General features: G+C 49.7%; 1 protein-coding gene across 12 annotated transcripts in view; it reads left to right on the forward strand.

Moving 5' to 3' along the window:
• The window catches only part of fat1a (FAT atypical cadherin 1a), a 72,912-nt gene extending 60,636 nt beyond the window's left edge, over positions 1-12,276 (forward strand). For 4 of the 12 annotated variants that reach the window (XM_064334991.1, XM_064334992.1, XM_064334990.1 and 1 more), the window contains 10 exons: positions 470-595; positions 776-933; positions 3,234-3,702; positions 4,008-4,161; positions 4,960-5,070; positions 5,791-6,434; positions 6,771-6,908; positions 8,777-8,836; positions 9,472-9,507; positions 10,610-12,276. In XM_064334991.1, coding sequence (XP_064191061.1) covers positions 470-595; positions 776-933; positions 3,234-3,702; positions 4,008-4,161; positions 4,960-5,070; positions 5,791-6,434; positions 6,771-6,908; positions 8,777-8,836; positions 9,472-9,507; positions 10,610-11,250 — 2,537 coding nt within the window. In that variant the 3' untranslated portion in view covers positions 11,251-12,276. The other 8 variants (XM_064334997.1, XM_064334998.1, XR_010329944.1 and 5 more) reach the window with 7 other exon arrangements.
• The last annotated feature ends 4,283 nt before the right edge of the window (positions 12,277-16,559 follow it).

Consider the following 16,559-nt stretch of genomic DNA (forward strand, 5'->3'; position numbering starts at 1 on the left):
TACCGCCCACCGCCCCGGTCCAGTGGGAGTTCAGTTCGCTCGGCATGAGGTCACACACTGAGCTTAGCTACTGATGTTACCTGTCTAGATTACTTACAGTTGACTCTGTGATGCTTCACAAGCCCTGAAATGGGTGGAGCCGTTAGGTGTCACTGATTAAAGTTCAGTCATCTCTTTTCAGTTTAGCACCTGGGTTAAAGCTGGGGAAGAATTTTCTTTTTTGTCTTCTCCCAGGGTTTCTTTCCAAAACGCTCATTTAATTTAAAACTGGGTTTAAATTCCACACTCCCAACTGCATACCCATATAGAGAGTGGGTTTAGAAGCCATAACTAATATCAGATTTCCCCTGTCCATTTCCTGACCTTTTCAACCTGATCCTCCTACTGGCCCCTGGTGCTGTCTGGACTTGACTCCGCCCCCGGGGTCAGCTCTGTGTAACCCCTCTTTCTCCTCTCTGTTGTGTTACAGACGGTAAATGCCCCGCCCTGCACAGGCCGTGTGAGGGGGACCCCTGTCCCGAGGGCACGGAGTGTGTGGCAGACCCCAAAGAGCCCAAATACGCCTGCGTGTGCCCGGATGGCAAACGGTGTTCGGGTAAGACCTCGCCTACCCCCGTCCCGTCCGCGTCAAAGCCTTTTTAAAGCCCTGTCTTTAGGGTGGAGCCAGCACCTGCTGGCAGAACTGTTATTCTGGGCCCTGTTTTCGTTTTGGTGGCTGCCGCCGACTCGTGGCTGCTCCGCCCCGCTCCCCCTCTGACCTGTCCGTCTCCCGCAGAGGGCCCCTCCCTGACGTTCGGCGGCAGCGGCTACATCAAGTACCGGCTGACGGAGAACGAGAACAAGGAGGAGATGAAGCTGTCGCTCAGGCTCAGGACCTTCTCCAGCCACGCCACCGTCATGTACGCCAAGGGCACCGACTACAGCATCCTGGAGGTAGGTGGGGCCTGGCGGGGGTGGGCGGAGCCAAGCAGGGTGGGCGGGGCCAGTACTAACACAGAGTTCATTAGGGAGGGGAGGAGCTCTTCAGGTACTCCTGACAGAGCAATGAGCCTGTACAGCAAGGGTGCCCAATCATGTGCCAGGGAGGGTATGTAGGTGTTCACTCCAACCAATCAAAACACCTGCTGGTTTCACTGATTAGGTGTGTTAAACTAATCATGTGAACTAGTTCGATGGTTAGGGTGAACCTAACCTGACTGATGGCGCCATGCGAACGGATCAGATCTAACGACGAATTTGCGCGCTTATCCCCAGCCATCGTCCCTGGGCGCCCCGTGTTGGAGCCCGGCGAGCGAGGCGGGAGCGGCGGGCGGAAGCACGGGGAACGGCGCGTCGCGCTGCAGTATTTACGAGCGCGGCGGACGCGGGCATCCATCTTAAAGTTTTACACCCCGCCCGCGCCGCCAGACGTTTATATCACCGGCTCTTTTTTTATTTTTTTTATTCGCTCGGATTCGCTGGCTGGAGGGATTCCGTCAGCGGAGAGAGAGGCCCTCGAGAATCGAACCCGACGTCTAACGCTCTGCCCGCTCTACACGCGTCAGCTAATGAGCCCCTATTAGCATCTACACAACGCTAATTGCAACTTTTTGGCATAGAATGTGTGTGCGTGAGTGCCCAGTGAATGGGAATTGACAGTTTCTCTTGTAAGGAAGAGTAGCATACAGAATGTAGCTTGACAAGATATAAATAACCCGTTGTTTTGACTTTGAGATTATTCAGCTCGTGATCCAGAAAAAAAAATCTCAAATCAGCTTCAGCTCAAATGTGAAAGTGTGGGAGACTTTCCACGGCCATGTTTGCTGGCATCACCAAACCCTCCCCCCCTTTACTCCTGTAATTGCCAGCGCGGTTCTTTCTTGATTCTCCCTTAATGAGATCGCAGTGACCTGTTCACGCACCGCGCCTCTTGTTTTCAGCAAGGAGGAGGAGGAGGAGGAGGAGGAGCGCAGGCTGTTTGAGTTTACCTTCCTCGGGCCGCGCTCTGTAAACACCGAACACCGGGCTCCCCTTCAATTTATTTTTCGCCCTTTCCGCCCGAGAGAGCGATTGAGTAATCTGTCACCGCGCTGTCACTGAATCGCTTGGGCGAGCAGCCGCCCCTCGCCCCCCCCACTCCCCTCCCCCCCCACGCTCATCTAAATGGATCAATTCGGAGTCCGTCAGGGCCTCTAAGGGCGAGGGATCGTTTCAGAAACAAACATCGGCCGGCTGCAGGAGAGCCGTTGCCGCGGGACACTGGTCTATTAATCAACCGCGGGTTTCACCGGAGCGCCGTTTGGGCACAGCGTGGAACCGACCCTGGCCCTCGCTGTCCGAAACTTTCAGTGCGACTGTGTGTGTGCGCGCGTATGTGTGTGTGTGACACCTCTCTCTCCTCCTCTCCCTCTCTCTCTATCTCTCTCTCTTTCCCTCCCTACCTCTATATCTCTCCCCTCCTCTCTATCTCTCTCTTTCCCTCCCTACCTCTCTATCTCTCCCTCCCTTCCCTCCCTCTATCTCTTTCTCCCTCCCTCCCTCTCTATCTCTCTCCCCCCCTCCCTTCCTCCCTCTCTAACTCACTCTCCCTCCCTCTCTCTCTACTTCTCTCGCTCTCAATTTCAATTTACTGAAGTCATATTGCCAAAGCAACATATAAAACATACAGGAATTTGGAAGCCACATTTACAACATGGAGCAAGTTTCACTTGCAACACTCTCAGCAAACATATTAACTCTTTCTCTCTTCTCTCCCCTCTCCCTATCTCTCTCTCTCTCCTTCCTCCCGTGGGATAGTGAACGGCCGTCTGCAGTACAAGTTTTACTTGCAATACTCACAGCAAACGTATTAACTCCCTCTCCTCTTTTTCCTCTCTCCCTCTCTCCCTCTCTCCCTCTCTCTCTCTCTCTCCCCCGGTAGATAGTGAACGGCCGTCTGCAGTACAAGTCTGACTGGCAATACTCACAGCAAACGTATTAACTCCCTCTCCTCTTTCTCCTCTCCCTCTCTCTCTCTCTCTCCTTCCCCCCGGTAGATAGTGAACGGCCGTCTGCAGTACAAGTTTGACTGGCAATACTCACAGCAAACATATTAACTCTTTCTCTCCTCTCTCCCCTCTCCCTATCTCTCTCTCTCTCTCTCCCTCCCCCCGGTAGATAGTGAATGGCTGTCTGCAGTACAAGTCTGACTGGCAATACTCACAGCAAACGTATTAACTTTTTCTCCTCTCCCTCTCTCTCCTTCCCCCCGGTAGATAGTGAACGGCCGTCTGCAGTACAAGTTTGACTGCGGCAGCGGGCCGGGCATCGTCTCGGTGCACAGCACGCAGGTGAACGACGGCGAGTGGCACTCGGTCACGCTGGAGGTGGACGGCAACTACGCCAAGCTGGTGCTGGACCGGGTGCACACGGCGTCGGGCACGGCCCCGGGCACCCTGCGCACGCTCAACCTGGACGCCAGCGTCTTCTTCGGGGGCCACGTGCGCCAGCACGCCGCCCGCCACGGGCGCAGCCTGCCCGTCAGCAACGGGCTGCGCGGCTGCGTGGCCGCCATCGTCCTGGACGGCCTGGAGCTGCCGCTGGACGCCCGGGCCCCGTCCCCGGCCCGCGCCGTGCTGGAGGAGGCGGTGGACGCCGCGCCCGGCTGCGCCCTGCCCCCCCGCGAGGGCTGCTCCAGCAACCCCTGCGCCAACGGCGGGACGTGCTCCTCGCTGCCCAACGGAGGTACGGGCGCTGGGGGCGCGGGGTGGAGGGCGCACCCTAAAACACTGCACGCTCCGTGTGAATCTAAACTGTTCACAAATGGATCGAAACTTTTAAATGTGTTTAAATGCTTTGGATCCTTTTTGTCATTTCACTATTTCAATTATAGTGATAGTTATATTAGGGTTTTACTATAGTGATAGTATATATTGAATTATAGCGATAAATGCGTCATATAGTTTTTAGCTAGCAGCACAAAGTATGGTTGATGGATTGACTTGATTGATTGATTGATTGGTTGGTTTTTTTGATTGACGTCTGGGCAGGCTACTTCTGCAAGTGCGGCGCCTCGTTCATGGGGACGCAGTGCGAAATCGGCGTCAGCCCCTGCACCTCGAACCCGTGCCTCTACGGCGGGACCTGCGTCCCGCGCGGAGACGACTTCTACTGCCAGTGCCGGGGACAGTACTCGGGACAGAGGTACGGCCCCCGCCCGCCTCCCCTTACCCCCCCAAACAGAGCACAGCCCACTGAACGTCACCTAAAATGGCCGCACCCTCTTCAGCTCATTTAGTTACAGAACAAGGAAACTACCTTAACCACTAATAACGCCCCATAAAAGCAAATACTTTGAATGGGCCCATTAAATGTAATAAGCCCATAAAACTGGAGGTTTTGGCTGGAAGGTCCCCCAGCTGTGCATGTGTTTGGTGCCATAGCAGTGACATTGAGAAGCTCAACCGCTGTTTATAAAAATCTGTCTGATCTGTCGTCTGGGTAACATGCCTCCCCTTGTAAACGCCCGAACCGATCTGCTGTCTCGCCCAGACGGGCCGTCTTATAATCAGTTTCAAAGCCGCTCGCGACGCCCTTTGTAGTTTCGGCGGAAGCAGGCGGACTGTCTGGCGCACTTTAATGATGTAACTTTTTCTGTTAGTAAACCGAGCACGGCCGCGTGCAGCGCGTTTGAAGGAACAGATGTCGTCCGCCTTTGTTTTAAAAAGCCAAGGTGGCGTCTTTTTGACGTCCGTCACAAACGCGCCCGGTAGTCTTTGTGCTTTGTGTGGCCCGTTTCGCTCCTGGCAGCAGAACTGCGTTTGCTTTGATCAGGACTGCAGTGCTGAACTCCAGACGTGAGAGAAACAGGAATTTAAGCTTGTGAGAACTACCCAAAAGCCGAATGTAGAGTTAAGATGCCGAGCGGCAGCCCGGGTGTTTGTGAGCGGGTAAAGCAAAGGGGGGGTTTTCACTGAGCGTGCCTCCCCCCCCCGCCCCCAGGTGTCAGCTGGGCCCATACTGCCGGGACAACCCCTGCAAGAACAGCGGCCGCTGCATCGACAGCCTGGACGGGCCCGTCTGCGAGTGCGAGCTGGGTTTCCAAGGAGACAGGTACGCTGAGGCGAGACAGACGCGCCCGGTTCGGGAGGGGGGGGCGCCGCGACCCGCCCGTTTGAACCGCGATCGAAGCAATTAACCTTAACGAACGCGCGGCTATGGGAGATTTTAAACCTGTTGTGAATAAGAAAACTTTTTTTTTTTTTTAAGTGCCCAGAGGTGACAAGCTCTCACTGCTACAAGTCCCACAACACATTTTTCCATGTTTCAGTTACCTGTATTATAATAATAATAACAATAATAGTAATAATGAATCTTGTCTATTTGAGTCAGCAGTTAGACCATGTATTGAAACAGGGTGAGAACAAATACAGTTAAAAAGCTGTTAAAAGTAAGCCATTGTGATGCAGCATCAGGACTTAAAGCACATTTAATGACATAAATTGATGTACAAAGAGGAATTGCAGTTTTAAAAGGGATTTTAAAGTAGATATTACTCGCTGGTCCGCGAACCTGCTCTTGCGCTATTGCTTGTATAAATCAGTTGAACACACACCTGTGGACCTCCTGCTGTGTTTCTCTTGTAATTCTCTAGATAAAAGTGTCTCCTAAATGAGTTTGATGCCGTTCAGCAGCCGTGAATTAGAAAGTTTAGGGGTCCGCCTGGAGACCGTCTGTAAACAGAAACTAATGGAATGTTTCAGTGAGAAACGGGCAGATCGGCTGGGCTTGCTGGCTGAGTTTTTAAACGTGAGCCCCCCCCACCCCCCCCAGGTGCCTGAGCGACGTGGACGAGTGCGTGCAGAACCCGTGCGCCAACGGCGGCCAGTGCGAGAACACGTACGGCTCCTTCCTGTGCAACTGCACCCTGGGCTTCGGCGGGGGGCGCTGCGAGCTGAGGGCGGAGGTGCACACCGAGCTGGTCTCCACCTCCTGGAACATCGGCCTGGAGGAGGTGGTGGGCATCGCGGTCTTCGTGGCCAGCATCTTCCTCCTGACCCTCGTCTTCGTGCTGCTGCGCAAGCGCGCGTGCTGCGGGCGGGGGGGGAAGCCCCGCCCCCGGGACGAGGACAAGCGCCCGGGCCCCGGCCACGCCTTCCTGCAGCGGCCCTACTTCGACTCCAAGCTCAGCGGGAACATCTACTCGGACGTCCCGCCCCAGGTGCCCGTGCGCCCCATCTCCTACACGCCCAGCATCCCCAGCGACTCGCGGAACAACCTGGACCGCAACTCCTTCGAGGGCTCGGCCATCCCGGAGCACCCCGAGTTCAGCACCTTCAACCCCGACGCCGTCCACGGGCACCGCAAGACCGTGGCCGTGTGCAGCGTGGCCCCCAACCTGCCCCCGCCCCCGCCCTCCAACTCCGTGTCCGACAGCGACTCCATCCAGAAGCCCAGCTGGGACTACGACTACGACGGTGAGTTGGTCTCTGTCACCGCACGCCAGCGCTGAAATTTGCAACAGCAATGTGGTGAAGATGATTTTTATTTTTAGATGTAATTATTAGTAATAACATACAGCAATTATGGTTCACAATATTAGATGTTAAGAATAATTGGTGTCATCATTATTGTTATTAATATTAATAGTAGTAATTTACATTACAATGGGTGTTGAAATGCAGCAGAAGCTTGTTTATTATTTTTTTCATTCTTTGATTCTGGAATGGGAAATATTTTGGGAATATAATATTTTTGCCATGGAATCTTTACTAATGTTGAATGCCTTCCCTTCTGTGCACGTGTGTGTATAGCTAAAGTAGTGGACTTGGACCCCTGCTTGGCCAAGAAACCCCTGGATGATGTCACCTGCCACGCCTACAACACCCGCGGGAGCATGTCGGAGGTGCAGTCCCTCAGCTCCTTCCAGTCAGAGTCATGTGACGACAACGGTAAGCCGCCATCCGCGAGCTAGCGGCGAACCGCTAACACGCACCTCGGGCACCTCAGGATTTAAGCTGAAACCCTATCAGTAGCACACTGAGTATTTATCTGAATGTGTTTGTATGTAATCAAAGCCCTTGAAGTTAAACGCCGAAAGCTTAAAATTAAAACGAGTGTTTAAAAAATTAACCCCACGGAAAGTTTTAAGTCGGGCGCACACGGAGTAATACTGATACTAAAAATCTTTCCAGACCAATCGTTACAAATCCAATTTTCACCAGGTTGTCCCCGATAACGGTGCCCTAGAGGCCATTTTTTATTTTTTTAAAGTCCAAACCTCAGTAAAGGAAACGGCAACACAGTTAACGGTGCGCCGAGATAACCTGTCCACAGTGACGCATGTGGTCTCTTAATGTGAACTCGTCTTCTTTCTCTCCGGTGCTGTTATTTGAGCAGGGCCGGCCCAGCTGGCATGATTATGTTTCCCACGGCAACGTTTGGCTCGGTGCTCAGGGAAAGTGTTATTGTGTGAAAGGTGGCTGTGGGTGATTTGTTCTTTTCTCTCCCCCCCCCCCCCCCTCCTCCTCTTCCCACAATGCTGTGCCACAGCCCCCATATGGATCAAATCAGGGTTTAACTAGGGCCGGCTCGTAAGTCTGACTCCGTCATCGGTACAGAAGGAAACGGATGCATCGGGCACCGAAATTCTCCAGGCATAAAAAAAAAAGAGAAAGAGTTTTTTTTATTATTATTTATCCGTTCCCTGCTTTCCACCTACACGTCCTTTTTTGTGGGGCGGGGGAACAAGTGAAGCTTTCTCGCTCAATCCGAAAAGATTTCACGCATTTGGTCATGAAAAAAAAAAACAAACAAAAAAAAAAAACACCTCTGTAATGTAAATGCGTTGGGGAGGACAGATGAACAAGATCGGCCTCGTTTTTACAATCCTTTATTTATTTGTTTAATTTGTTTTTGTTTTTTTTGTGTGTTCTCTTCTGCTCCAATTTTTCGAAAAGCGAATCAAGCAAAGACGGGATGTTTGAAGACGGCCGCGCGGAGCGTTGAAAATGGGTACAAAGTGCATATGACGGTCTCCCCCATACCCGCTGCCCATTCGCCATCTCACATCCCGTGACCTCACCCCAGACAGAAGTCCCCTTATTATTCACGTATTGGGAATTATGTTTTTTTCCCCCACTTTGTTTGTTCCATCCGTCACCTTTTACCTTCATCTGTGCTTACCCAGAACCCGTGTCATAAGAGCAATATTGGACTTCCCTGTCTGTTTCGGAACTTCAAAGCGTATAATTTTGGTTATGCCGCTATTGTTTGGTTATATCGCTACTAACATTTTAGCGGAAACCAGTCTCCCCTCCCCCACCCTAAAAAAACTTGTGAAAGATTGTCCCGATTACACCACAGGTGGTCTCCTCCACAGTGGATCAATGGTTTTTGGCTTGGAAAACTCTCTCTCTCTCTTTCTTTTTTATCCTCGAGAATTTCGCCGATCCTTCCTTCCACGTTGTCAGTGCTACCATCTCAAGCGTATCCAGTGGCTGTTGAACCCGTGTCGCCTCGCACAACCACCACCCCCCACCTCCTCCATGTGCCGTTTTATTTTGCCCTGGTCCTGTGTTGTGTGATCGACCAGCTGAGATCACCCCCAAGTATTGACTCTAGTGCTCCAAACCTCGGGCTCCGCCCCCCTCTCCTCCTCACCCAATCAGCAAACCACAAACACGTGGCGTGTGCAGATTGTGTAAAAGAATACCGCCCTCTAAGTTCCAGCTGTTCATGCATATGTGACGTTGTCTCTGAGACTTCCTGCACTAATGGTAGATTTCTCTCATCTGCTTCTCCCCCTGCCCTGTGCAAGCCTCCATAGTGACTGTTATACACCTTGTCAATTCTGTTGTTGACTCGGTGGAAAAAGAAGGTATTCTTTTTTAAACCTAATACCAGTAGTAAAAGCTGTCTGTGGTTCTGTGTGTAGTACCGTCGTCTGTAGAGTCGAAGCTGGTCGAGTTAAAGCCTCAGAAAATGCCATTTACTTTCCCGATTCTGTACATAAAGAGAATTTAGCCGTAAGGCGTATTTGTTGTGAAACTGCACTCAAATTATTTTCATACTGGTGAGTACAGATAAAATTGGCAGGAACGCCTGAGTAAAAATACGCAATCAGATGTCTTTTTTCTGTATTCTCTGTTTAAGTAAATGGCAAAGCTGTTGTACTTAGCGCACTGTTGGGAGTGTGAGGCCCTACGAAAATCTATACAGAATGAGAGGTTATGCAAGGTTAATAACTGTATCGTCTGAACCAATCAATACGTGTCTCTCGCTAGCAAAATGATATGATTGGTTGCAATCAGTTGAATCGTTGGTGAGAAGTAGCTGAATCCACCCATTTTTTGGTACTTGAAGCCTCATACTCCCACCACTGCTTTAGTCAATCACTGTACGTCACTTGGCTTAGGTAGAGGATCGTCTCTCTCCTCTTAGACTTGATCATTTTTCTGACGCTAAACTTGAAATGTTTTCTTCCTCTCCTCCTCGCCTCTTTGCCGTCTAAAGAGTCTTTCTCCGCTCATGAGCCCAAGAACTCCAGAGGTGACTTTTTGCATGAGTTTGTGGTGTTTTTTATTTTTTTCCGTTTTGTTTTGTTTTTTTGTGGTTCGGTTTTCATCCCGTTTCCCTTGACACCAATGTATTCCTCTTCCCTCTCGATGTGCATGACAGCCTTACGGTAGGTGTAGATGTTCTGACCAAAGAAAGCACGTCTTAAGAAAACATGCCTGAAAATGTTAGCTCAGGAACAAGCCCAGGAACTGCTGCTGTCAGTGCACATTGACATGCGGCGTTCAGCCACCGGGAGAGGAAGTACATCCACTAACACCCTGCCTGATGTGTTGTCAAAGAGCAATGGCGGCCACTGGGTTCCCCAGCGCTGTTTTAGTGTGTCAGTGGGGCCCCGTGGTCTCGAACCCGAGCGGTGCTTTCTGTGGCCAGCAGCCCCGCAGGGGCGATACGTAATTGGCTGTAGTGTCGCCGGGTAGGACAGGATTCGAGTCAGCCAGATGTCCATGTTTCTTTGTGGTCCAGAGACCCCAAGCCCCCCACCCGCACCCCCTGGTCAGTCAGACTCTGCAGTTTGGCAGCGCAGGAAGTGTCCTCCACCGACTCACTCACCGCGCGAGCTTGACCGCTGAACCGCGCGGCGAAAAGAAGCGCACGGCGACGTTTGTTGTCCGTCTGTCTGTCCTGACAGGGGGCTGGGTCCTCGGTCACAGCTGGTGCTCTGCATTTGGGGGGGGGGGGGGGGGAGTGGAGAGAAAGAAAAAGAGCGTGGTAAATGAAAGCAGAGCTCACTGGCGCGTCGCCGTTTGATGTCTGATCACACGGGGGAGGATGTCTTTGCCTGGCACTGCTGAAAACTGTTTCTCCACCAGCTAGGATCCTCCAATCCGCACTGTCGTCGAGCCTCACATCTCCTAATCAATTTTTGTGCGTGCTGTGAAGTATGTTTGTGTGCATTTTTGAAACATTGTATCGTGCTTTAATTAATACAACTGTGTGTCGGCGTGATATTACCTTGCATGGATTTTTTATTTTAGTTCTTTATTTTTTAGATGTAAAGCTGTTGGCTTCTTGTAGAAGTGGGTAAACAGTGGTAAATTCAGGGTGTGTAATGGTTTGCGTTGCCTTTGGACAGGTTATCATTGGGACACCTCAGATTGGATGCCAAGTGTTCAGCTTCCTGGAATCCAGGAGTATCCGCAGTACGAAGTGGTGGAGGCCCCCAGCACTCTGTACAACGACCCCAGCGTCTTAGACACCGACTACTACCCGGGGGGCTACGACATCGAGAGCGACTTCCCCCCGCCCCCCGACGACTTCTCCCCCCACGAGGAGCTCCCCCCGCTGCCCGACTACGGCGACCGCTACGACACGCTGCAGCCGCCCCGGGACGCGCCCCCGCCGGCCAGCCCCGGCTCGTCCGGGCGGGGCCGGCCGTCGCCGCAGCAACAGCGCCAGTACTCGCCGGCGGCGCACCTCCGCCGCTACCCCTCGGACTCCGCCGAGCCCCGGGACGCGGCGGTGGGGTCGGGCGGCTTCCGCCGGGGGGGCTTCCCCGCGGGGTACGGGCGGGAGTTCGCGGTGGACCCGCCGGCGGTCGACAGCATGTCGCTCTCCCTGTACACGTCCACGGCCTCCTGCTCGGACATGTCGGCGTGCTGCGAGGAGTCCGAGGTCGCCCTGAGCGACTACGACAGCGGGGACGAGGGCCAACGCTTCCACCGGCTGGACCTCGCCATCCCGGCGCTGGACGCCCAGCAGCACACCGAAGTCTGACACTGTATCCAAAACGAAAAGTGCCTGAACCCCTTTACCCGCCGAGCCGGCGAACCCGGTACGCCAGCGGTGACCGTCAGCCGTGCTGTCGATGGCCGGAGAGACCGGGCTTTTCTGTGAAGCCTGGGGCTTTTACTTTTAGTTTTTTTTTGTTTTCCTTTTCTGCTAACCGATTTCTCTGTGGGTGCGACTGCCTTGTCCACCAGATCAATGCCTGCTACACCCCCCCTGGCCCATCCCTCCTCCCGCCCCAGTGCTTGGGAAAATCTGGTCTCTCCGATTGGCTGCTCAGTTGCTTGACGTAGCTGCGATTGACTGTCACCGTGCACAAAAAAAAAAAAAAAAAAAAAAAACTCTGAAGGTACTGCTATTACAAAAAGTGTACAATTATGGGAAAAGATGACGTCAAAACAAAACATTTCAAGGTTTTATCTGTACTTGTGTAGGTTTAACAAGGCAGACTAATTTAAAAAAATAATGATGAAATAAAAAAGATCCTCATTCATTTTTCTAAATGTAAATTTTAATGTACAGTTTTGATTTGGAGGTTTACTAGGTTTTTTTGTAGATAATTTTATGCTTTTTATTTCCAAGAAGACACAAGTTTTAATGTTTTAACAGTGTGACATCGTCGGCCTTACTGTATCATCACCATGGCAACCGAAGCCTGTTCAAGGAGTGTGACTTGTCCGTGTGTGACTACATGAGATACGTATACATACCAGTGTCCTGTCGCTCATTTCAAAGTGTGGGGGGGGGGAGGGGGGAGTTATCCAGCGAAGGATGGAGTATTCTTGTGTTGTCGTTATATATGTTTTTTTGGTAAATTGTAACGTTAAACCTTTTTATTTTTCCACCACGATCACGGGACCCAGTATATTTATAGTGTGAACTGATTCGTGGACACGTGATTCATTTTTTTTCAAGTGTCTGTATGTGTGGGAGACGGAGAGCTATTGTTAAGGTTTTTATTGAATACTGCCATTAGATCACGCTTTCCTATTGGCAATAAATTATTCATAAAAAGTTGTTGTATTATTCATTTTTTAAGCAAAGCTGCAGGTAAAATAATGATGCAGATGTTCTGCGTGTCAGTGCAGCTAATACCTTTTAATGATGGGTGGTGGTGGATGGTGAGCTCTGGGCAGACTGTCGAGGTTAGTAGCACTTTAAGGGTGTTAAGCTGACGGTGTTTTGCGGTGGGATGACGGGGCCATATTAGTCTGTATTGTGAAGCAGAGCGGGTCGGTTCTCCGGGTGACCAAAGCTCAACAAAAGAAATGATCAGCATGGTGGAAATTGTTAGGAAAAATTGGTCAGATTTCAAAAAATAAAAGTTATCATTTAAGGGGGATGTAGCTGAATGCTTTGGGGAGGGGTGGTGGTGGTGGTGGTGGTGGAGGGTGTTTCGGGTGGGTGGTGTGGTGGCTGTAGCATTGTCATTCAATCTGTGAAAATGAACGACTATTCACAACAGAAGGACGTGTTCTAATGAGCCTGAAAGTGCCGTATTGAAAGCTGTGATTTAAACATCTGCACGTAACGGGGCAGGCCTGGGTCGGGGGAAGACGCGTATGAGACAGAAAGGGCTGCCGTGGCTGCCTGTGGGCTCCGTGCTGTCTGAAGTGCGCTCGCCGCTCTGCTCACTGATGCGGTGGGCACCGGACGCTGGGCTGAGCCCCGTGCCGTAGCCGTCCGTTCGTCAAGCCGTGACCTGTCAGAGCTGAGTCTGTTACTGAAAGCACAGAATTTAGTGTGTGTGTGTGTGTGTGCAGGCACTGGGGGTCTCCATACCTGGAGAAACCTATATGCTAGCATATTTTTAAGATCATGGGGCCTTGTGTTCCAAAGGCTATATCTCCCAACACACTAGGAATTCAGAGGGTATCTGTTTGGGGTACCCATCTTTCCCCTTTTGCTGACTCTGCAGTCTAAAACTGCTCAAAGAAAAAATAAGAACACTTTTATAAACTTTTTTTGAATCAATTTTTATCCCCTTAGTTTAAATGAAACATTTTTTTTTAATTTATCACTTAATTTTTTCACTTTTTTATCCTTAGGGGCGACCAACCAGTCAACGGAATTGTCAAGATTAGCTGTCACGTGTGGTGGTGCGTCCCTAACCTTGATAACCAGTGCTCTAGGCTGACCAAACCAAACCAACAGCCAGTCAAAAACTTTTAAATGTGTTCTTCAAATCCACATGATATGCTACCATACTTAATTCAAGGTTGATTTAAATGAGTTGCCTGCTCACTTATTTGACTGCTGCCTCTATATTATGCAAACATTCATTTTACACAAGTCAAAATACATTTTACACAGTTTTACGCAAGTCAAAATAAGTGTCACGAGATGTTTTCTGCCCACTGCACATTAACCTCAGGTTAGACCTGGTGGAGTGAGACGAACGTCATGCTGTTCTTACACAACCATGTGAAACCTGTGATAAATGAACGTGTTGTCCGTAGGCTAGGGTACATGACGGTTTGAATTTTCGAGCTCCTCCCTTCCGAACCGTTAAGCCGTTTGAATGCGCTGCATATTTTGCGCGGGGACGGGTTTCAAGTGAGCTCCTGAGATCGTGTAGCAGCCCCCCGCAGCCCCCCCCCCCCCCCCCCACCTCCTTCATCGCTCCCTCCTTTTTCTAAGGGAATCATGGCTAATTCTGTGTACTTTTAAACTTTGCTGACGTCGCACTCTTTATTTTGGCACCGGGTCAGGAATTTTCATGAGAGCAATTTTACCTTGAAGAAAAGAACCCTCACATCAAAGGGGGTTCCTGTTTACATAAGACTGCAGCCTGCCGGGATGGAGGGTCGTGAAGGTGCTCCGTATGTCCACGCTATTTACCAGAAACGTGTTTTTGCAGAGGGGAAGAGGGGGAGGAACTAAAAATGAATTTCTAAATCCAGATAACCGCTGGTATGAATCTCTCATTAAAAATGCATTATTTCAAGGTTAATCCCAGCCTTTTTTTTGGGGGGGAGGGGGGGGGGGGGTTACAATAAAAAAAGCATCATGCGCTCTGAGGTTTGCAGATGTTCAGGCTTAACCCCTTTAACAACCAAAGTACACTCATTCATTAAAAGGAAATCTGCACTGTTCCCAGCATGCAGTGTCAATAAAACGTACCACGTTAAATAATATACCGAGCGTGACTGGATTTGTAAGGGTCTTTTGAGCAGTAATTATTTTCTGAATACCGCACGTTCAACTTACCAAAACGTAATAATTAACTAAAATGTGTCCTTTCAGACAAATAAACACTTTTGAATTCAGACAACGCGCGAGCACAATAAAATGCATTTTAGTGATTGGGAACTAATTTGGCGATCAGTGGTGCAGCCATAATGAGCGTCTGTGCATGGAGCTTGAAGAGGTGGGTGATGGCAGAACTCTCCGCCGTTGGTTTATGGAAAGGGTTGGGGTTTCGACGAGTTCCACTGAGATGCAGATTTCCTTTTCAAATGAGCCCTGACCAAGAGGTTGCAGCATACGTAACATATTGCTACTTTAATATCAGGGTCATCAACACTCCACTGCCACCAGTTTTGTCCCTAAACAGAGGCGTATGGCTAAAGGACAGGGACATGGGGCATACATGGTGGCCAGGATTTGGTAGGGATTTCGAATGAGAGACCGTGTGACACTGGTTTACGCATCGGTTGTCACTCCGTCGTCCATGGTCCCTCCCCTCTAACGCTTTTTGCACAGTTCACAAGTCACATCTGTTCTGAATCGTTGACATAAAGCCTAATGTGATATGATGTAGCAGCGTAGCACAGTGGTTAGGGGGCTGGGTTTACAGCTCAGACGTGACGGGTTAAATACCAGGTGGAGCAATGACGCTTGAAAACTACCCTTGAGCAAGTCAACCACTCCGTCATAAACATTTACTTTTCATAAACCAAAACACATTAAAAAGCTTTTAACTTACTGATGTATTATTGCATTTTACGGCTCTTACCTTTAACAGCTAGATTGGACATATTCCCGAATAAAGAATTATGTAAATGATGATATTTTAAAGAGTTGTTGGCCTATTACTTTTAGCACCCTCTCATTTCTTCTTAATTTCTTGGTCCATTTCACAAATCCACGGCTCCTAAAAAGGCCGAGATCTCTGCGATTAGACTCGGAATCTAAATACTTTATTGCATAGCGTGAAACTGGCATCGCTAAAATTAATGGTTTTAAAAGAGCTACGGAGTCGGGTGGGGAGGGGCAACACTCCGCACTTTGACCCCTCAACTTTTCTCTCATCGCTCAAGCGTGAAGCAGTAATTTAGAGAGGGAAGTACTTCAGCCGTGACATGGAATGGGATACACGTATTAAAAAGAGGCATAGCTTCTTAATGTTGCAATCACTTCTCCCTCCGTAATATCATGCTTCATGGATCCAATTACTCTCCAAAATGACATTAAACCGTTTTATTTATATAATTATACCAAGGTTGCGTTGGTATACATTAAGAAATGGCTGCTCAAATTAAGTAGTTACCTTGTGTTTATTGCCGGCTGGTTTGAATAACGCCTGTCACGTATGATCAGGAAAAGCGTTGATCTATTTTCTGATCTCTCCGGTTTTGTGAGCAGTTGACGCTAAAAAATGTTATACTCCACAATTGCCACAAGATGGCAATGCAGCCTCAGAGGTTAGCGTGGAAAGTAGCGTTTTTGAAGGTCAACGTCAAACTATATTTGCATGGATACATAAAATGCACTAACTGCAGTAATCATAACCACATATCATCTCACATTTCCAGACATATCATTTACATCATAAACTGTGATATACATTAACTGACTATGAGTCCCGGTCATAGTCTGCTGCTGATATACTGCAACTCTCAGACTGGAAACCGTGGCTGTAGGGCCCAGCCTGTACTCAAAATAATCCATACACTCATCATTTAAATTTAAAGAAATGTGTAGAAAGTGATATATGAAGTCACTGTCTGCATTTTATCCTTCTTTGGCAAAGACTTGAGTGCCGTGCCAGTATCAGTTAACCAGTTAGTCTGTTAACCAAGATAAAAAATAAAAGGGAAACACAATCACAGCCTGTGCCTTATGGCAGGGTGTTTAGAAACACTGCCTGTGGCTCTGCTACAAGTCAGGGTGTTTAAACATACAATCACATGCTGTGCTCCCAGTGAGGGTGTTTATAAACCCAACCGCAGGCTTTGGTCTAACTCGGGGTGTTAAAAAACACAACCACAAGCGTTGGTCCAAGTCAGGGTTTTTTAAAAACACAATCGCACGCTGCGCTCTAAGTCACGGTGTTTAAAAACACAACCACGAGT

Source organism: Anguilla rostrata, chromosome 5 (genome assembly GCF_018555375.3).
Source record: "Anguilla rostrata isolate EN2019 chromosome 5, ASM1855537v3, whole genome shotgun sequence".
Taxonomy (NCBI): Eukaryota; Metazoa; Chordata; class Actinopteri; order Anguilliformes; family Anguillidae; genus Anguilla; species Anguilla rostrata.